This window comes from Carassius carassius, chromosome 35, assembly GCF_963082965.1.
Source record: "Carassius carassius chromosome 35, fCarCar2.1, whole genome shotgun sequence".
NCBI classification, from domain to species: Eukaryota; Metazoa; Chordata; class Actinopteri; order Cypriniformes; family Cyprinidae; genus Carassius; species Carassius carassius.
In genome coordinates this window covers 1,638,738-1,652,742 of record NC_081789.1, presented here as the reverse complement: position 1 = coordinate 1,652,742, position 14,005 = coordinate 1,638,738, and the positions used below count along the sequence as shown (strand labels likewise).

The following is a 14,005-nucleotide window of genomic DNA, read 5'->3' as shown; positions in this document are numbered from 1 at the left end:
GGAAGGTGGTTAATAAACATAAACTGGTTTAACATTTAGAATTGTTTTGAATCCCTTTGAGGTTCTTAATCACTAATCTGAGATTAGTTTAGCCTGATTTTAGGAAATGTGTTAAGAAAGTTGAACGTGTATTCTTTCCGATGCCTTTTAGATGGACAGAGAAGAGAATGATAATAAATAGACAAATTCTGTGAGCACATTATTGGGGAAACATCGCAAATGCATTAAAAAATACTACCAATAATCTTAATCCTAAAAACAGTCATAATAGCAAAACAGAATAACAATATAGTGTTCATTTGCGATTATAGTGAAAACAGACAAATTTCTAAAGAAATGATACAGTATGTGAAATACATGAAATGCGTGACTTTTTTGTAGAACATAGACTATGTGCCTTATCCCCTATCAAAAAGCTGGATTGGATTATAAATCCTAGAAGAACCCTTTTAAAACCCTTATATATCTACCTTAGTTTGAAGGACAAAAGGAGACGCATTAGCTCTGATGGCCATTAATTTTCTTTCATGACTTCTCATCTTGTTTTGTACCTTTGGTACCTCTGGCGAGTGTCCTTTGGTTTTTTTTTTTTGTCTGTCTGTCTCCTGTGGTTCCTCGTGTCTGGGTTTTAAGGCTTCAGAAGTGTGGAGTCAAAGGCAGATGCTTTTGAAAGCCTGTACATCCTGCTGTCGTAGACTACAGTGTTAGCCCGCAGCCTTTCTTTTTTTTTGCGCTAGCTCAGCCATACAATGTCAGAAGTAAAGTTTAAGACTTTCTTTTCTCTAGTGCTTTGTTGCATTAGAAATACAGCAGTGCCCAAGTTAAGAAAGGTGTGAGCTGCGTGCCCTCTCACTCGTTCTCTTTCATTAAAGCTCTGTTCTTTGCTTTCCCAGTCTGTCGAACTTTGGAATACTCTTAATAAAGATTTCACTTTTATCTTTTTTCCATTTCTGCTTAACTGCTAACTATTGTCTCTGACTTTGTCGTTGTTCTTGGCAGATATTTGAGGGGAATTTGAACTATGACACGCCAGCATTGAGGACAGTGGAGCCTATATTGACACGCTTTGTTAGGGTGTACCCAGACAGAGCCACTCCTGCTGGGATGGGACTTAGATTGGAACTCCTGGGCTGTGAAATGGAAGGTAAGTTGAAAACTCATTCACAGACAAACACATAACCCCACACAGGAGTACTCAAGAAAGGATGCTACTGACTTAAAGAGATATTTCACCCAAAAAATAAAACATCTGTCATTAATTTCTCGCCTTCATGTAGTTCTAAACTCGTAAGACCTCAGTTTTATCTTCAGATCACAAATTAAGATATTTTTTATGAAATCTGAGGGCTTTCGGACCCTCCATAGACAGCAAGGGAACGACAACATTTAAAACCCAGAAACGTAGTAAGGACATCGTAAAAATAGTCCATCACTGGTTCAACTGTAATTTTTTGTAGCTACAAGAATACTTTTTATGCACAAAGTCCTCCATTCAAAGAAAAACCATTCACGAGTACCAAGATGTGTGAATGTGTGTCAAAGACTGACACAGAAGAGAAGAAATAATTTGTCTTACATGAGGGTATTTAATGACAGAATTAAAATTTTTGAGTGAACGATCCCTTTAGCTACATTTTCAGTCGCATTAATAGTTGCTCTGCTGTTTTCCAAATAGTTTAACTTTTGGCAAGTGTAGTGTGTTGCTTATTCCAACAATATGTTTCAAAGAAACAGTGATTCATACACATAATGGACAATCTTGCAACAAGCCAAAGACAGATTGTCTAAAGCAAGTGAACAAGAGGCAAACAAAATTACAGACCTTTGATCTAAACAGAGTTTGAAGGTCCTCAAGTGTGTGGTCTTATAGTACAGATGCTATATGATTGAATTTGGACTTATCCACTCAAGAGGACAGGATAGGGTAAAGCTTAGCTTTCTTCATAATTACTTGTCCGGCAGATGCAGCATCAAAGGATGTCTCCAACCCAGAAAACCAGGGGCCTGTGACACTCCTAAGTAACAGGGCCCCTCACAGCTGGAGATAATCTTTGGTCCACCTGCCTTGAAGGATTACGAAAAGTTCCTTGATGTCTTCCCCTCTGTCTTTCTTTCTGAATTAGTTTAGCTCTGATGGGGGGGGTATGTGTGTTTTCTGTTGAGGCAGCGTTAAGTGGATTTACATATTGGATTTCTTTGAGACTTGCTTGTATAAGCCACAGCATCCCACCGGGAGCTTTAGTTGGATGATAATGCTTGATTTTACTTTTAATGCCAGTACATGCAGTCCAACACTATATTTATAAATTTACCCCATTCTTTCTCTTTCTTAGCTAAACCCTCACAATCAAACGAATGAACCCATACACATTCCAAACAGCAGGGCACTAAGTCCTAGCAGGAGTGTGCAATGCGATCAACAATGCTGTCCAGAGCCAGCACAGTCACCTCACTGTGACCCCTCTGCTTTAGAGACTCTTCTAAATGCCCTCACCCGCACAACTTCCACTACAGCTCCCGTTTCCCCCTTTCCCTCCCTGCTCATTTTTCCCTCTCCTTCTATCCCAGGAAAGCCCTACAGTCTTAAGGGCAGCTCATTACAAGCTGAGAGTAAACACAGGGTTTTAGGCAGATGTAGGCAAAGGCCACATCCAAAGGGGCACAGGCAGCCATAATGAGAGGATACAGCCGAGAGGATACCGGCCCAGGGTGGAGCATAACATCCTCAACCTTGCAGCCAGAGTCACGCACAGGCCCGTATCAAAGGGCTACAGACTTGGAAAGATTACAGAAAGAGCATAATCATTAAAATGATTTGTGGAATGACGTACCAAAAAAAATACCATAGTACTACGTGGTTTTGGACTTTCAGTAATCACCTTTAAAAATGATAAAAATGTACCTTGGTACCTTGGGAAGCGAGGCGATTCATCACTTTATTTTGTGAAAGCTGTTTCACAGTCATGAATAATGGGTATCTTTTTCTCTCTATCTCTGACTCTTTCACTCTAGTTCCCACAGTGCCCCCTACTACACCTGCTTCCTCCACTACGCCATCAGATGAGTGTGATGATGACCAGGCCAACTGCCATAGTGGAACAGGTGATGACTACGACCAGACAGGTGCTAACACCCGCCTGCAGAGACTGCAACCTTACTTACTGCACTTGCTCCTTTTGCTATGCTAATCCCAAAAGACTAACTGCCTCCCTTGCTTCCGCAAATATCAGCTCTTCTAGACTTTTTTTTTGGGAGGGGAGGGTGCTAATACAAATCACTCCTCACACTATGAATCTCTTTGCATATAACCACACTTACCATACTTCTCCTACTAGAAGTGAACTATACTGTGCATGGACTGCAAATGTTCTGTATGCATCTAATACTGAAATAACCTTCTACATTTGCCAAACGAGCTCCATTTGATCTTCCATTTCATTACAAAAGCCAGACAGTGATGAATGAACGACGAGCGATATCAATTGCAATATCTGCGATATCTACCTTGCGGACTGCCAAAAGTTAAGATCGTTTTATACAAAATTGGATTAAAAATGCAATTTTTTTTTGTATTTAGTTCTGAGATGGTTATGTGTCGAACTAATATAAAATGGCAAGGTCATGTCACAACATTGTAGCTTACTACAGTAAAGTCAGAAATATTTTTATTGACAAGTGACAGTTTAAATAGTCCATTATGTCTGATTACTACATACTGCTTCACATACAATACATTTAAAAAGTATTTAGCAGTATGCTTAGTACATACTGCTTTATTTTAAGGAAATAGTATGCAGAATACAGTATATACTGTGTAGTATGATTCACACTGTTTCACATACAATAAAAACATGGCTTTGGCTATTTACACTAAGTGAAAATCATATTTTCTTAGCAATATGGTATTTACACTAAGTGCAAATAGCTATAGATTATATTTACACTGTTAAAATAGCAGGGTTTTGTGCCATTTATACTACTTATTGCAAATAGTGGCAATTATTTGCACCTCGGTATTCTAGTACATTATCAAAAAGTATGCAATAGTAACATATTGAGTGTAAATAATTTTTTTAATTCAAATTATTAAATGGATTCCACCTTATTGGGATAATATAAGCCCTCCTTACAACTACGCTAACCCTACCCAATACTTTATTTTCAACTTTTCGATTATTTCCTTCATTTTTATTGAAAATAAATGCCTTTCCGATGTGATATGAGATTTGAAAATGGAGAAAAAAAAATAGGTTGGCAAAAGGCGGATTCATTCCAGGGTCGAAAATGACTTTGGCACATGCTTTTCCAATCTGCGTCATTGGAGCTGATTTTATACAATCGTCTTTTGTAGTGTTGACTAGCCCAACCACACGTTGGGGTTAGGGTGAATAGCTTCTACCAACAAGGTGGTGGGTTATATGCATTTAGTGTAAATAGACACTCAGAGAAACACAAAAAGAATGGTTTTAAACAGTAACACTACCACACAGTAAGTAGTATACAGTAATATAATACTCCATTCCAATCTAGCTTGCACTTACCGTGTTATTCATGTGTGAAAATTACTTCTGCTCTCCAGCTGTTAATACTAACAAAGCATTATAAATTCTGCCTCTAATCTCCTGTGTGTTGACTTCAGTGCAGTCTCACAGAGTGTGTGTTACACAGAATTACACCCCCCTCTGCTAAATGATAAAAGTAAAGGTTCCAATGTTTCTGAACATATTTGCATGTCTCATCCGGCAAAGCTCATTTAAAAATGCTAAGCAAATACAAAGAGGGGAATTAGCACAGTCAGATCCTTACCTCTTGTTAATATCCAAATAAAATATTAGCCAGTGTCTTACTTTAACTTTTCATCTAATGGGCTTCTGTGTCCACACTGCAGGTGGAACCGCAGCGCCAGAGACGACCACAGAGACGAGCACCGTTCCAGGTGAGAAAGGTACTTACCTCTAATTCTATCCATAATTTCTCTAATTATCCAGGATTGTACTAATGCATACTCCCTTAAAGGTGCGGCGTGCCATTTTTGCAGTGTTAGCATACTTTCTCTATTCCAGTTCAGTGTGCACAGACAACTCTAAGTAAGCCAATTGTAGCTAATTTCCCTGAATAATGTGTACATTTAAAATATTTTTTTAATGAGTTTCATGCAGGACATTTTTGCAGTTACGTACATTTGCTGTCTCTAGCAGCACAGAAATGACGCACTGCACCTTTAAGAAAGAAAATTCTTATTGTATGTTTTCTTAGTTCTCTGTTTGGTTGTTGAGGCCATTTGATTATAAGTGTGTAAACTCAAAGATGAGTATGTAATCTCGTTTCTGTAGTGTTCTAGTAAAAATCTATAAAGAGCTCCTTTGATTTGCTAATTCAGCGTAATGACTGATTAGCCATTCAAGACTGTTCACTAATGGGCAAACGAAAAATGCCCCTTAACTGACCTTGTCTAATTAGCCAGTGTGTGTGTGTGTGTGTGTGTGTTTGTCCCTGTCTGAGCTTCATCACAACAAGCAAAACAGCAACACAACTGAATAGATTGAAGGTCCTAATAAGCATGTGTACTTGTGTGTGAGTGTGTGGTCTTGGCTGGTTAACATTGAGTAGATGTGTGCACTTTCTATTATTGGATGTGGTTTATTTGCTATGACAAGCATTCAAAACTGGTAGAACGTTCTGTACTGTGGTAAAACGTATCCTTTGCACTGTCCTCCACTGCGACAGCCCCAATCCATTTAAAGATGGAAAAGAAGAAATAACTTTTAGTTGGAAACTGGCATTTTCTGAAGCTGCAGTGGCTGCGTGTCTGAGCTGCGGCTTTTAATGGGAAATTCTTTCCTTCGCATTCAGTGAGCAAATACCCTGTGAAACTCGTGGAGAATCCTGGCTTTATTAAACTGTCTAGAAAAGCAGCGCTGAGGCTGTGCAGGCACCGGCGTAGCTGACATCCTAGACGTGCTTCTGCTTTTCTGTCCATCTCAATTCTCTCTGCTTTCTCTCTCTGGCTTTCTATCTCTCACTCAATCTAACATCGTTAAATCCCTTCCTCCTTCTTTCATGTCAATCTCAGTATCAAAGCCTCATTGTTTCGTCTGTTCTGTATTCTCGCTCAAGATCTAGCTATATTTGGTGTATGAATTTGGCTTTGGGAATTGGGATTTGGAAATGCTCATGCTTAAATGATGGTGTTTTCTGCTTGTAAAATAACTCTTTGTTGCCATCAAGTGGACAGTAGATATAAGGCATGGAGATTTGTGTAGTCCAATCAATCACACAGTAGCTTCAAAACAATTAAATGTAATGACAATAAAAACATTTACAATGTTACAAAAGATTCAGTTTCAGTCTCATTAAAAAAAAAAAGTTCAAAACCTGTCACTTACAAAGGGTACTTAAATGTGCTCTTTAGATGTGAATATGAACATTTAAGGTAATAATATGCATCTTTTAGGAGTAAATAAGGTACAAAAAGTACATTTTGAAAAGGTACCATCCCAGTGACAGCTTATTATGAGAGTGTTCAAATAAATGCTGCAACATTGTGTTCAACACTGATAATAATCAGAAATGTTTCTCGAGCAGTAAATCATCATATTTTCATGATTTCTGAAGATCATGTGACACTGAAGACTGGAGGAATGATGCTGAAAATACAGCGGAGCATCACAGAAATACATTACACTTTAACACAGATTCACACAGAAAATGGTTATTTTAAAATGTAATACCATTTCACTGTTTTTACTGTATTTTTAATCAAATAAATGCAGCTTTGGTGAGGAGAGACTGCTTTCAAATACATGAAAAATAAAAAATAAATAAAAAACCTTTCCAAGCTTTTTTCATCATGTTTACTCATACATTATATTTATTGTGTTATAATAAAATGCATCAATGTAAATAATAACATAGTATTATTATTAAACATAAAAAGTAATAATTCTAAAATATAAATAATATTCTATATGTGTCACTGCTTTGCTAATATAAAATCTAACAGTGCCTCTGTTAATAATCTTCCCTGTGTGTTCTCTGTGCAGCGTTCCTGTGGTTTGCCTGTGACTTCGGCTGGGCCAGTGATCCTTCATTCTGCGGCTGGATGTCAGAGGACAGCGGTTTCAGGTGGCAGATCCAGTCCAGCGGCACCCCGACTCTGAACACCGGCCCAAACATGGACCACACTGGTGAGAAACTGACCTCACAGCACGGAAAGTGTGAGACACCCGAACCTCACGTGGTTTCTCTCCGTCTGCTGCAGGCGGATCAGGGAACTTCATCTACACACTGGCAACAGGTGCTCAGGAGACAGAAGTGGCTCGGTTAGTGAGTCCATCCGTGTCGGGCCAGGACTCGGACCTGTGCTTGTCCTTCTGGTATCACATGTTTGGCTCTCACATCGGCACGCTACACATCAAACAGCGCAGAGAAAGCAGCCAGGGCTCAGCTGACGTCCTGCTCTGGACGGTCAGCGGTCATCAAGGCAATCGCTGGAGGGAGGGCCGTGTGCTCATACCGCACTCCAACAAACCCTACCAGGTGCTGAGAGAAGGAGATGAGTGTGTGTGTGTTAGGATTTACACTGATTGCATTTTAAATATGTGACCCTGGAGCACGAAACCATAAGGGTCTTTTACACATCATCTGAAATCTGAATAAATAAGCTTTCCATTGATGTATGTGTTTGTTAGGATAGAACAATATTTGAAAATCTGGAATCTGAGGGAGCAAAAAATCTAAATATTTAGAAAATCTCCTTTAAAGTTGTTCAAATGAAGTCCTTAGCAATGCATATTACTAATCAGAAATGAAGTTTTGATATATACATGGTAGGAAACTTACAAAATATCTTCATTGAACATGATCTTTTCTTAATATCCTAATAATTTTTGGCATTAAAGAAATATGGATGATTTTGACTCGCACAATGTATCATTGGCTATTGCTACCAATTATACCCCAGCGACTAATGAGTAATTATGTGGTCCAGGGTCACATATAGTTCAACTTTAATGTTGGTGTTTGTCTTTATTTCAGGTGGTAATTGAAAGCGTAGTGGAGAGGAAGAGTTGGGGAGACATTGCTGTGGATGACATCAAAATCTTAGACAATCTGAACGTGGCCGACTGCAAGGGTGAGTCAGTTAACCCTTTATAGTGCAAAATACACTGAGATGAATTAAGACTGTGTCATTTTTGATATTTCTGCTACTACTGCTGTAATGACAAAGTTGCTCACTGAGGATAGACCTAAGTCAGGTTAGACGCAATATTAAACTGAATGCAAATAAAAATGAGGCTGTGAAGGACAAACGTACAGTTTTGCACACTGTATGAAATTCCTAGTCATGTCATTTTCACAACTCCTAACTTTGAACAGATTTATAGAGTCTTCATTTTATTTTATTTTTTTCACCCACCCACAGCCTTTTTTCCATTCCTGACAAATATTAAATGTGGTGTGATCTATGTATTGGATATTTAAATAACATATTTATCAATCATTAAAATAATTCTATTTAAAAAAATCCAGAATTTTCTTAATTCAGTAACTGAGTTTACAGTTTATTTATTTACATTATTGTGATTACATGTATGTATGTATAATTAATAAATTAATTTTATTATAATTTCATTTTGATTTATTTTACTCCTAAATAGCTATTTCTGCCCAGTAAAATATTATAGAGTTTAAAAAAAACATGATAAAAAAAAACAATCCAGTACTTATTAGTTTATATATATATATATACATACATACACACACATATATATATATAATTACATTTTCTTTTCTTTTTTTATCTCATATCCAAAATCATAACAAAATTGGTCCTTAAATGTAATGGCAGTTGAGGGAACAAATTAAAATTACAAATATAATTTTGACTTATAGTTTGATTTTAAAGCTTGTTTTGTCTTATTTTAAATCATTTTAAGCCATATTGTGGCCCTAGTGTGCTGAGGCCCCTGGTAAAGAACAACTGACTTAGATGAGATTATTGAATTATGTACATTTCCTGACTGTTTTTATAGACCCAGATGTCCCAGCAGAGCCAATTCTACCTGAAGACAACTTCAACGAAATCAGTAAGTGCCTTTCTCAAATATAATGCATGCTAATGCTGAAAAAATGTTGGTACACATAACAACATTAATGACTAAATAAGATGTATGCAAAGTAAATAAATAAATAAAAACATGTTTTGAGTTTTATCGGAGTATGTTTTACAAGACAAAATAATATTTCAGTCTTTCTACTTCAAAAAATATATATCTGGTGTCTGAATAATTTTTGTTTTGACTGCATAAAATCCTAAAGCAATATCTAAATAAGGTTTGCTGGTCTGTTCTCTTCCAGTCGTGGACATCACAGACTTCCCTGAGATCGTGGAGAACCACGAGATCAGCGGCGCTGGAAACATGCTGAAGACGCTGGACCCCATCCTCATCACCATCATCGCCATGAGCGCTCTGGGGGTCTTCCTCGGAGCCATCTGCGGCGTGGTCCTCTACTGCGCCTGCTCCCACAGCGCCATGTCCGACAGGAACTTATCCGCCCTGGAAAACTATAACTTTGAGCTGGTGGACGGCGTCAAGTTAAAGAAGGACAAGCTCAACTCACAGAACACGTACTCAGAAGCGTGAGACCAATGAGAAGGGACCTCTCCTCAGGGAGGGCGGGGCTAAACGGACTGCCGAAGCCTTCTGATTGGAGGAGGACAAGGCTCTGTGGTTCAGTGAACCAATGAGAGGTCTGGACTGAGCCATGCTTTTCTCAGGAGCTGCAGTGAACAGAACCTACCAGTAGGGGACACTGTGTACAAAACATTGAATTCATGGGAAAAAAACAAAAACAAAATGAAAAATAAGAATATGTACAGATGATTGAAATTATTATTTTAATTTTTTATTTCGTATTATTTTTGGTTGATCATTTTTACAATCAGATGCTGGTGTTGAGACCAATATATAATAATGTTATAAAGTATTTATCTTTTTTTTTTTTTGGAAGGAGGATAAAAATCATTTATTTTTATTTTAAAAGAAAAAAAAACCCAAATGAACCATATATAGCCAAGGGAAGGTAAATACCCCATGGGAGGGCAAGGATCAAACAGGGTGGAGAATCATCCAGCCCTGTTGCATTCTGGGTATGGTTCAGTCAGTGCCTTTGGTACATCATTTTTTTTTTTTTTTGGGCCTCCTCTGTTGTTTTCTTGGTGTTTTCAACCCTTTAGTTCTTGAAAAAGCTGTCGGTCGAATCTGCAAATCAAATCCCGGTAAATTCATAGCGCTTTAACATTGAAATCCTGCATATTGTACATACGTTTTAATATATTTTAATGCCCTTTTCAAAGAAACAAGTGAAAGGACAAAAAAGAAAGCTGCAGTATCCCTTTTTTCTTGGGTTGTATGTTGTAAATACAATCGTCCGACTGTTTTGTGAAAGTGAAACGTGTGCTTTTTCCGTCCTGTTTGGTTATTTTGCTACATTTCCAAAAGATGCAGCCCTTGTTCAGAACAGATGCTGATACAAATCCAGTGCGCATTTCATCATAAAAACATAAATGCATTTCATAGGAGAGTTTTATTCACCTGGATTACAGATTTATAATCACCATATCCTCTATAACCACATTCAGAATGTCTGTTTATCCAGCATACCAAAAAAAAGAGAAGAAAACATTGATGATCATCCTTGCCTTGATCGCTTTGATTTGAGGATTCATCAAAACGCTTCTGTCTCCATCCGTCGAGCTTGAATGCATGTGCTCTTGAATAAAACTCTGATTTTAAGAGTGGTGCTATTAGATGCGTCGCTTCACAAGCGTTCTGTTACTGGCCTTGTGTCTGTACCAAAGGACTGTTGCCTCAATCTGCAGGGTCCGATCACAACAAGCCCTTCTCTTGAGACGTCTGGAGACCATCTCTCTCATCTCATCGTCACTGGGTTGACAGGACCGCAATGCCGTACACACACAGTTTAACCGATAACAGGGCTTCACTGCTGACAATACTAATGTTTTCTACAGGTTTCTGGGTATGTTCATGTACTGTGCTGTATACTGTGGCCAACACTTCTGTTTTCCCCTTTCTTTCCAGTCGTTTCCGAGGACGTGGATCCTCGAGTCGATGCTACATGTGTGTCAGCTGAAGCTGATTCTGTGAGAAAGCATACTGTAGCATTAACGGAAAAGAAACATTGTTGCACTGAGCGATAGATTTGATGAAGTTTATGTGTTTATAGCATTCATTTGTAAAAAAGACAACTGAAATAAAAAAGACAGTGTTCATTTTTTAATATAGTTTCAGAATATGTGATAAGATTCTGAAATGGTCAATTATCGAGATGTTTTCATTATTGAAAAAGGTATACAGATTTCCTATAGTAAAGCTCCCATTTACCTGACCCTGATTCTCTTTTGGTTTTTGTACTGTCGTTGAAATTATGTGCTGATATTTTTCTTTTTCTTTTTTTATCTGTTTTTTTTTTTTTTTTACAAGAAGATGCGGAAGCAAAGAAAACTTTTATTTTCAATACTGCCTCTGTACGTTGCTGTAGTAGGAAGGAAAAAAATAATGAATAAAAAACAGCAAGGCCTTAAAATGGATATCAATGTTTTGTATTTGAACATCTGCATCACGAAAAGAAAATCTCCTCCACATCTGCTCCGTTTCTGATCAAATCGGATCGACTGAAATATTCCAAAGATTCAGCTCCAATAAATGTGTTCTGAAACTGTTGCTCTTTTAAAAGTTCTTTTTCTTTCAGAATGACATGAGAAGAGCATAGACAGGACAGCAACTGGATGACAAGAGAAGCACTAGCCAGTGTTTAAAGTCTACTTCTGACTTATTTACAGAATATTACTGTACACTTCTTGAGGTTTTGAGGGCTTATTTTACACAAAAGAAAAACTGGATGTATTTAAATGAGGCACAGAAGGGTCCACCATCCTCCAGAAATATCAGTATATTTCTAACTCTGATATCAATGTCTGTGAACTTACTCTAGTGTGTATTGTGTTAATTATTTGATTAGTTATAATACATAAATGCTCATTAATTCAAGTAATAACGAGCATATGTAATCACTGAAGATCTCCAGTGAATATTTCTCAGGGCTGAATGTTAATTACTGTGTAGACACATGCTTTAAATTTCTTGGGAAAAGATAGTTTAATGAACATGCTTGATATTTTGGCGAAGCATGTCATCACAATATTTAGAGTCCCTTGTGAAAAAGGTCAGCTTCAAATCTTATAAGTATATTTATTTTTTTTAAAAGCTGTACTGACGTATATTACAGAAAATGGTAATGCATTAGTTTAAAAATCAATTCACGATTAATTGGTGCCCGTTTATTAGTACTTATAGATCACACATATTAATACCTTATTCTGTATGATCATATTTTAGATCTCTTAATCCACCCAATACCTAAACTTAAACTACTGTACTAACTATTAATCAATAGCAAATCAGGAGTTTATTGAGGCAGAAGTTGTTATTAGTCAGTAAATAGTGAGAACTGATCCCAAAACTAAAATGTGACCCAGACCTTACTTTAGTAATAAGTCTGAATTATGCATTACTCCAACCCTAAACCAAACCATAACCTAAACCATAATATATGAAGTTAAATAATAATACTCAGTACTTAGTTGTGTAATTACACTGCAACAACATTACCTTAAAATAAAGTGTAACCCTAATTATAATGAAATAAGTGAACTTAAAGAGAGACTTCTTTTCACAAGGCTAAGTTGCCTCTTAGAGAAACTTTTACTTATTGACATAAACATAATCAGAGAACACATGTTTGTGTGATTTGATATTTGACTCAAAGCTTTACTGTACAGTCTTTGTGACAGCTGACTCAGACTGTGTTTTCAAACTCTCCAAAGCGTTTCTTTGTGTGTGTGTGTGTGTGTGTGTGTGTGTGTGTGTGTGTGTGTGTGTGTGTGTGTGTGTGTGTGTGTGTGTGTGTGTGTGTGTGTGTGTGTGTGTGAGAGAGAGAGAGAGAGAGACTAAAGCAGACGCCTGCAGGTTAACACAAGTTTATCCATCAGGACAAAACCAATCAGTGAAGAGAGGCCAGACCTTATATATATGTAACCAGCTCTGGTTACACATGCTTTTCTCTGAAATATTTTAGTTCTTTGCTCGGGGTGCAACAAACAGACAGTTAGAAGCACAGGAAATATATGGGTGTCCTCAAAGTTGAAGTTTTTTTTTTTTTATGTACAAAATCGCTAGGAAAATATAAGTAAATTTACTTAAATTCAAGTAATTTTACATGCTTTTTAAAATGGCATCTGTTGTTTTAAGGTAGGCCTATATCATTCCGTGGTTTTGGTTATAATGATGATGATAAGGATGACGATTTATTGATTTATCTAGGCCTATTTAAGCTTAATATCTGACTTTATACTGTCTAACTACATAGGCATTTAAAAATGTTTACTTTATTTAAACAGAAACAAAACTGAAAAACACCATTTCCACATATTGAATATGTTTAATATGTAACAGAAACAGAAGAATCTTTTAATAAAAGTGGTAAAGTTCGTATAAATTGTAAGATTTTCATGCTCCGCTCGTGATCATGTAACTCACATTAATGCACACTAGAGGACAGTGTTGTGTTAGTAACACTATATCACCCTAAAAGCTCTGTTCAATTGAGTTTAAAACATCATGATAGATAGTGTATTGAGCTGTTGTGTTTTAAGGCAGTTTGTAAACTGGGTCAGTACACTGAGTTTGATCATTTGTTATATCAGTCATGTGATAGTAAGACACTATTGGTCCTAAAATCTAAAACTAAGTTATTTTAGTTTATTCTGCCTGACAGTTGTTTAACGAAAAGAAAATTATGATTTAAATGTATAACTATCAGTTGAAATAATAGACATTAATTTGGTGTTTCATCTTCAAACCTGCAGCATGTTTACACCGTTTCTAGCTGCTCCACAGCAGACAGTGAAGTATTTCAGTAT

The 14,005-nt window shown here is 37.0% G+C and overlaps 1 protein-coding gene across 6 annotated transcripts in view; it reads left to right on the top strand.

Moving 5' to 3' along the window:
- Window positions 1-11,747, top strand: part of LOC132115860 (neuropilin-1a) — a 64,141-nt gene extending 52,394 nt beyond the window's left edge. The window contains exons 10-17 of one of the 6 annotated variants that reach the window (XM_059524246.1): window positions 1,000-1,144; window positions 3,013-3,102; window positions 4,889-4,936; window positions 7,044-7,187; window positions 7,262-7,539; window positions 8,038-8,134; window positions 9,036-9,089; window positions 9,361-11,747. In XM_059524246.1, the coding sequence (XP_059380229.1) occupies window positions 1,000-1,144; window positions 3,013-3,102; window positions 4,889-4,936; window positions 7,044-7,187; window positions 7,262-7,539; window positions 8,038-8,134; window positions 9,036-9,089; window positions 9,361-9,647 (1,143 nt within the window). In that variant the 3' untranslated portion in view covers window positions 9,648-11,747. Of the gene's footprint in view, window positions 1-999; window positions 1,145-3,012; window positions 3,124-4,888; window positions 4,946-7,043; window positions 7,188-7,261; window positions 7,540-8,037; window positions 8,135-9,035; window positions 9,090-9,360 lie in introns of all 6 variants that reach the window. The other 5 variants (XM_059524242.1, XM_059524244.1, XM_059524241.1 and 2 more) reach the window with 5 other exon arrangements.
- The last annotated feature ends 2,258 nt before the right edge of the window (window positions 11,748-14,005 follow it).